The following is an 8,534-nucleotide window of genomic DNA, read 5'->3' as shown; positions in this document are numbered from 1 at the left end:
CTAGCAGGTTTACCAGTAGATTCTCACATACCCAGTTTATATGTTCAATCAAATTAACACAATACATGACAAATAGATCACAAGAGTCAAATTGGGAAATAAAATATTTATTGGTAAAAACACCTAGCTAATGCAGACAGACAGAATATGTACATTAGGCTACTGCACTACCAGTGATTACTCCAGAGCAGAACATTTATAAAGTACTCAAACAGGTCCCTCCACATCACTCTTCATCCATGGCAGTCTTGATGATCTCACCTCTTCTGCTTTTTGCCGCCTCCTCAAACTTAGTGATGGCCTCAATGCAATACTTTTTCTGTGATAGGAAAATAGAAGCCATTTCAATCTGGTATATTCATAATTATCCACACACACATCTTAGAGATACAGTATGCCTATATTTTCCACTTAAGAGTCCTATATTTATAGGACACATTTGATCACCTGATGGATTGTCAGCACTAGTAGAGACCTGGGATGGAGTGTTTGATCTGCAGCAAAACCTGGCTTAATGTACTCCTATTAGTTTTAATACACAACACTGCATCAAAAGGTTGGTCAGTCTTCACTAAAGTCCTGGAGATCACTTCATTACTCCCCCTTTGTTTACAAAGCTCTACTATACAAGCTTCTGACTTACCTAACTTTGTTGTTAAAGTATAAAAAAGTGATACCAAACCCGTTCACAGGTTTGGTTAACTCTTGAAATTCCTCAGGTCTCCACCAAACTAGGTAAATCCACTTTTAGTTTAATGCTCCACCTTTTTGGATCAATTACAAAATTCACTACATTTGGATTCCCTGGTACCACTAGGGCAGTTTAAAACCAAGATGAGAAATTAGTTCACAGGTGTGCAATTGTTTTGATTGACTTTAATAAATATTTATGATGTCTGATGTTCTAATGTAATGCATTTCTTATTGTATCTTGTAGTTTTATCTTTTATTTTAGGTCCTCTGAGCACCATTAAAAAGGAGACCCTGGTCTCAATTGGGATCCCCTGATTAAATAAAAGTTTATAAAATATGTAATTGTTGATATTCTTGTTCTACCCATATACAGTAAATCACACAATAGGAGGAGCACTAAACCTACTTAGTTATCAATATTGGCAATAGGTATAATTGTTACGGGGATTTCCAAAGACTTAGCTCAACTTACAATGTGGAATTTCTGCTTCTCTTTCTGGAGTTTGAGGAACTCTTCCACAGTCAGGTCATTCACACTCTTCTTCAGGGAGATGAAGTTGCAGCTGGGTGAATGAGACGTATGCTCCTTCCTGAAACAAGAGTCATGCCATGAGGAGAACACTAGCAAGGGATCAATAGAAAAAACAATACTAAATTGTATCCTATTTCTAGTGTAGCAATTGAGGAGGTACAGCCAGATCTGAGCTTGAACTAGCCTCCGCTCCCAGTCTTCACTCACTGGGCAGAGGCTAGACATTCACGACCCATAGCCTGATTCATTATCTGGCGGTAGTGTGTCCAGATTTCTAGCACCTGAAACATGCAAAGATGTAAATACATGTATGCATCAGGTGATATTTTGTCTAAAATAAAGAAACTACTAGACAACCAGTAGAGTTCAAATTTTATTTTTAATCAACATTGTCTCGCAGAGGTCCTAAAAAGGACCCTTTTCAAATTATTGTATTGCTATATATCAGATGGTATGTTAGTGTTACCGAGTGATCACCGGCTGATGAATCAGGCTTAACAAGCAACCTTGTAGTTACACACAGACCTCTTCAGAGTATGTAGCTAGCTATCCCAATAATGTTTGCTTAATGAGCATAGTCGGGGTTCAAGGACCTTGTTATTTTCAGAGGTAAACTGGCTCTGGCAGACATTTTTAGCAGTTCATGTGCAATGCAATGTGTTGAATTTATTTAACATGGATGCTTATTATGGTAACAGAAAAATAGTGCAGTGTTTAATGACAACTGTTTTTAAGAACCGGTATTGCTGAAAGACCAATAAACTAAACTGCAATACGGTCCTAGAAACATACAACCCTTCACATTCATCTGAAAATGTAAAATATACACTGTTTTAACTGTCCTTATCACAGTTGTAGCCATAGATAATGAGAGGCCTCTAGTGACCAAAAGGTTGTTTTAACATGGGCAGCGTCATTGGGGTCTTGCACCATTTTAATGTAATCCTTCGGTTCCACGCAAGTGTTCGGTGCACGCTAGATGGCTAATTAGTAAAGGCGGTCACCTCTTTCTTCCGCCTGGGGTCTGAAAGCGCTGCGATGGACATATGGCCCCGTGGAAACGCTAACCCTAAAAGGTGCATAGTAATTTAACCGTTTATTTTCGGAAAATAACCTCTCGCTTATATGAACGATAACTACGTTCCTTATGTTTTTTCAGACCGAAAAGTAAGTAGCGTCTATGCATGTTGTAGTAACTAGCTTAAACACTTACCACGCGAGCCTACAATTAACCAATATAGGCTTCTTTAGCCATGATCATTGTCTTACAACTAACTCACTCTGGGTCATCATCTGGCTCCCAGCCCTCCAGTTCTTTGAGACAGAAGAAGCACTTGGCTATGTCCGGGCTGTTCTCTGTTGGTGTGTGGATGAATCCAGCTTTGGCCATCTGGAATGCACAGCAACAAACTTAATCGTGGTAACGTTTTCGCTAGTAGATTAGACCAGAGTGAAACAATTGCATACGTATAATTTAGTGTAACCTAACTGGGAAAAGTGAATCACCAACTAATGGACAACTTTGTGTAGTTAGCTAGCTACTACGTGCATTTCTGAAAGTCATGGCCGAGCTAGCAAACGTTAGCCAGTTTGTTTCGCTAACTAACTTACGTTCTCTGGAGTGCACGCGCAGCCCTCTTCGAACGGCCACCCCACGTAGGTATTCAATCTGGTTTCATAAAAGTACATTTTCGTATGGTCTTCACTAAAGGGATCCATAACGCGTTCAACTAATAGTTTAAAATAGCTAGCAAAAATGTCACAATAGCAGCAAACGAAAATGTTTTTGAAATTTCGGCGGACGTTTGCCTGCGATGTTTTGATTGGTGGGTGGCTAGTAGCGTCATGACATTATACGTCGGTCTTGGTGCTTGGGTAATGTAGTTTTGGACACTGATTTGTCAGAAACAACGTTCGCTTTTTTTGTATCCGTCAATAACTGGCTGATGCATTTCAAGCAAGCTACAGCGCCGAAACTACCTTCAGATAGTTATTATGGGCATAACTTTGTAGCAAATAAATTACTTGAAAGCGTCGTACTGTTTACCGATTATTCCTTGGTTCTGGACAGTTATTATTACAGCTAACAGTGATGTGCTGTTGAGACTTTGGCTGAGTTCGATGTCTTTCGACGGATACAGCTGCTAAAGTGATCTGGGCTGGAGCAGATGTGTTGATTTGTACTGGGTGCGACGAGCTGTATGTCTTCAACACACGAGCTGAAACTGACGGTAGGCTGAATCTCAAACCTTACACTTCGCCCACTTCAATTTACTAAAGGAGATTAAACGACAAGGAACTGATTATTAATGAACGCTGTTTACTCACAGGTGAATAGCAGGTGAACTGATTATGATAAACACAGATGAATAGGAGGTAATACAATTAACGGATTATTTATTAACACTGACACGAGTAGCAGCAGGTAAACATGACAAGGAACTGAGTATTGATGAACACTGAGGTGAACAGCAGGTGAACTGAGTATTGATGAACACTGAGGTGAACAGCAGGTGAACGGAGTATTGATGAACACAAATTTATTTATATAGCCCTTCGTACATCAGCTGATATCTCAAAGTGCTGTACAGAAACCCAGCCTAAAACCCCAAACAGCAAGCAATGCAGGTGTAGAAGCACGTGAACAGCAGGTGAACGGAGTATTGATGAACACTGAGGTGAACAGCAGGTTAACTGAGTATTGATGAACACTGAGGTGAACAGCAGGTGATCTGAGTATTAATGAAAACTGAAGTTGTAGTAAGGGTTTGAACATGGCTGTCAGCTGTATGTGATATTCTTAATGGACAAGAAACACTCCTCTTTGGTTGGTTCTTGTCTGTGTTATTCTGTGCTGTCCTTCAGTTCCTTAGTCCAGTGGATCATTTGGTGCGGAGTGAGGACAAGCAGTGTGTCTGTGCTGTCTGTGAGAGTGGTGGGGTGTACTGTGTCAATCTACCAACTCTGCACCCCAGGTATGAACCTCTTCATTTGAACTACTCAGACTGACCATTGTGACGGCCCTGAATTTTTCTGAACCGTCTCAGTGCAGCTCCTTCCAATAGGGCGCTTTCCCTTTAATTCCCAATTAAATAGCCAGTATCAGCTGCGCAAAAGTGGGGTTGTGATGGAGACGTGACTGCGGATGTGTTCAACCCTCAGTTCCCCTATTCTGTTTGTTTTGTTGCCGTTAAACGTGTGTTTTGTAGCCTAAGAGAGTTTACCCAGGATCGGATCCACTCTTTGCGTCCGTGGACTACACCTCTCCGTGGCCTTTCTCCGCTGGAGATCTATTGGCGGATTGGATTGTCTGACTGACCGACTGACTACAACCTTTTTGTATACGGTATTTCATTTGTTTTGATGTGAGGTGTACTGTGATGATTTATGTAGTTAGTTGTAGTTGAGGACTTAGTAAGAGTTGATACGCTTTAAAGTTCTGTGGTAAAATTATTGTTATATTGCTTGTATGTTTAGTACTGGGTTTACGCTACACTGAATGAACGGACAAACATCGCGTGACAAAAGTCACTTGAGTTCACTGAACTCCTTTACCAGGCTGGACTCTTTTTAGGCCCGAGGTACAGGACATTTCTGGAGGAACCAGAACTCATTGTGATATTATTATATGTTTGTGTAATCATTGTTGTTGCTAATCCAACCCACGCAACAGAATATAGTTGTTTTTGAAGTTCTTTCCAATGTTTTAAGGGTTTATGAAAAGTTTATTTCCATCCTGACTTTTACATAAGTCCTTTGTAGTGGTGTAGACTTGACGGACCAGATGGGACTCATTCCCACCCAAACTAAAAGGAGAAACCAATGTTTTCTCTGGTAGGCACAACCTACCTGGCACCCCTATAAATAATAACCTCAAGTCACAACTGTTACACCATGCAAAAATGAAATGTATATTTGATAAACCTCTCCCCCTTGTTATCTCTCCTTAGGTCTCCCACTCCCCCAGCTGACCAGTCCCCTGGCCCTGCTCTATTCAAAATGTTGTCTAATTTGCTGGCAGCCAGACACAAGGGTGTGTGTTCTCTGATCGAGGTGGAGGGTCCGTCTCCCTGCGAGATGCAGTCGGGGGTTCATTTTCTATAACGCTGCTGACCAACGGAAACTGACTGGAGTTTAGTCTGCCTGTCATTACTGTTGGTCACCATGATGACTCAGAGGAAAATGACAGCGCAGGAGTGGTCATGCAACCTGTGTTGGCTTGCGTTTACAGCAGCGATACACCAACATCTTCAACAACAACCACCATTTTCATCATTATCATCATCCTCACCTGGTGTTGGCCATTTTCTCCTGGAGCCTCTCCTCTTCAAGCTCCTCTTCGGCGTCGAAGCTGCCCTCATCAACTCCCCTATGATCCTTTGCAGCCTGCTTAATGGGCGTCTCTGCTCCCTCCCCTTACGTCTTCCGGGATGACCAGGCCTCCGTGTCAGAGTACTACACAGCCCGGAGCAGCCAATCACTTTTATTGTAACCTTAGCCAGGACAAATGGTGGTCCACAGTGTTTGGTATCATTGGGCGACAGGGCAGGGTGGTGCTGGTCAGGACCTATGAGGAGATGGCGTATGGGAGGAGTAAGGTAGCAAGCTTCACGGAGGGGTGTGTATCGCGGCCTGTGGTGTGTGTGTTTGTGCGCAGGCAGGAAAGGCCTGTACTATAGCACCGGCTCAGATACTCTAGCCCTGGATCTCCCAGGGGAGCGAGAGGCAGCTCCAAGCCCATGAGAGAGACTGATGGTAGGCCACTGTGAGAGGCAAGACCAGAGTCAGACCATGGATAGACCCAGAGAGTATGCTGTCCTGTCAGCCTGAATGTCTGCATGGTCATCACCCTGGCTGGGCCCCTCACATAACGCCTCAGGTTGTGTGTGTTACAGGCACAGTTCAGCTGGTGGCGTTGTCTCTCAGAGGGAGGCTCCAGCTGTTGAGGTAACTGTAGGGGACGCCAGTTTGAAGGAGGCCGTGGAGGTGCAGTGTGTGGACTACACATCAGCGGACCTGCCCTCCACAATCATAAGACCTCAACCCAATTGGGATGAGTTGGACTGCAGAGTGAAGGAAACGCAGCCAACAAGTGCTCAGCATATGTGAGAACTCCTTCAAGACTGTTGGAAAAGCATTCCAGGTGAAGCTGGTTGAGAGAATGCCAAGAGTGCAAAGCTGTCATCAAGGCAAAGGGTGGCTACTTTGAATAATCTCAAATATATTTTGATTTGATTAATGCTTTTCTGGTTACTACATGATTCCATGTGTTATTTCATAGTTTTGCAGTCTTCACTATTATTCTACAATGTAGAAAATAGTAAAAATAAAGAAATCCTGGAATGAGTAGGTGTGTCCAAAATTTGACTGGTACTTGCTTAATTCATTTGATCAATATTATGTTTGTTCTATTCCAAGAAAAACCCTCTGGGTTTCCATTAGGAGGGAATGGAAAATACGGTGATGTACAACGTGACGGTCGGCAGTACAGTACTGGACTATTTAGCTGTGGTTGCCGCCAGTTGTCTTTTAAATTGAACCTTTATTTGACTTGGCAAGTCAGGTAAAAACAAATTCATCATCCATAACATCCATAACTTCTTCATTCTCTGACACTGGTACCATCCCACATACACTCCTCATCCATAACTTCTTAATTCTCTGACACTGGTACCATCCCACATACACTCCTCATCCATAACTTCTTAATTCTCTGACACTGGTACCATCCCACATACACTCCTCATCCATAACATCCTCATTCTCTGACACTGGTACCATCCCACATACACTCCTCATCCATAACATCCTCATTCTCTGACACTGGTACCATCCCACAATCGCTCCTCATCCATAACATCCTCATTCTCTGACACTGGTACCATCCCACATACACTCCTCATCCATAACATCCTCATTCTCTGACACTGGTACCATCCCACATACGCTCCTCATCCATAACATCCTCATTCTCTGACACCGGTACCATCCCACATTACGCTCCTCATCCATAACATCCTCATTCTCTGACACTGGTGTCATCTCACATACGCTCCTCATCCATAACATCCTCATTCTCTGACACCAGTACCATCCCACATACACTCCTCATCCATAACATCCTCATTCTCTGACACTGGTACCATCCCACATACGCTCCTCATCCATAACATCCTCATTCTCTGACACCGGTACCATCCCACATTACGCTCCTCATCCATAACATCCTCATTCTCTGACACTGGTGTCATCTCACATACGCTCCTCATCCATAACATCCTCATTCTCTGACACCAGTACCATCCCACATACACTCCTCATCCATAACATCCTCATTCTCTGACACTGGTACCATCCCACATACGCTCCTCATCCATAACATCCTCATTCTCTGACACCGGTACCATCCCACATTACGCTCCTCATCCATAACATCCTCATTCTCTGACACCGGTACCATCCCACATACGCTCCTCATCCATAACATCCTCATTCTCTGACACCGGTACCATCCCACATTACGCTCCTCATCCATAACATCCTCATTCTCTGACACTGGTGTCATCTCACATACGCTCCTCATCCATAACATCCTCATTCTCTGACACTGGTGTCATCTCACATACGCTCCTCATCCATAACATCCTCATTCTCTGACACCGGTACCATCCCACATACGCTCCTCATCCATAACATCCTCATTCTCTGACACTGGTGTCATCTCACATACACTCCTCATCCATAACTTCTTAATTCTCTGACACTGGTACCATCCCACATACACTCCTCATCCATAACTTCTTAATTCTCTGACACTGGTACCATCCCACATACACTCCTCATCCATAACATCCTCATTCTCTGACACTGGTACCATCCCACATACACTCCTCATCCATAACATCCTCATTCTCTGACACTGGTACCATCCCACATACACTCCTCATCCATAACATCCTCATTCTCTGACACTGGTACCATCCCACAATCGCTCCTCATCCATAACATCCTCATTCTCTGACACTGGTACCATCCCACATACACTCCTCATCCATAACATCCTCATTCTCTGACACTGGTACCATCCCACATACGCTCCTCATCCATAACATCCTCATTCTCTGACACCGGTACCATCCCACATTACGCTCCTCATCCATAACATCCGCATTCTCTGACACTGGTGTCATCTCACATACGCTCCTCATCCATAACATCCTCATTCTCTGACACTGGTGTCATCTCACATACGCTCCTCATCCATAACATCCTCATTCTCTGACACCGGTACCATCCCACATACGCTCCT

The 8,534-nt window shown here is 43.4% G+C and overlaps 1 protein-coding gene across 1 annotated transcript; it reads right to left on the bottom strand.

Annotated features, from left to right (window-relative positions):
- Positions 1 to 91: 91 nt before the first annotated feature.
- birc5a (baculoviral IAP repeat containing 5a) lies at positions 92 to 3,257 on the bottom strand. Its single transcript, XM_035764668.2, has 4 exons — positions 2,837 to 3,257; positions 2,506 to 2,615; positions 1,166 to 1,283; positions 92 to 319 (listed from the first exon to the last, which is right to left on the bottom strand). The coding sequence occupies exons 1-4, from the start codon at positions 2,942 to 2,944 to the stop codon at positions 227 to 229; spliced, it is 429 nt and encodes a 142-aa protein (XP_035620561.1). The 5' UTR covers positions 2,945 to 3,257; the 3' UTR covers positions 92 to 226.
- Between the last annotated feature and the right edge of the window lie 5,277 nt (positions 3,258 to 8,534).

The sequence above is a fragment of the Oncorhynchus keta genome, chromosome 2 (assembly GCF_023373465.1).
Source record: "Oncorhynchus keta strain PuntledgeMale-10-30-2019 chromosome 2, Oket_V2, whole genome shotgun sequence".
Classification (NCBI taxonomy): domain Eukaryota; kingdom Metazoa; phylum Chordata; class Actinopteri; order Salmoniformes; family Salmonidae; genus Oncorhynchus; species Oncorhynchus keta.
Note: the sequence above shows the minus strand (reverse complement) of the source record. Positions and strands in the feature narration are given on the sequence as shown.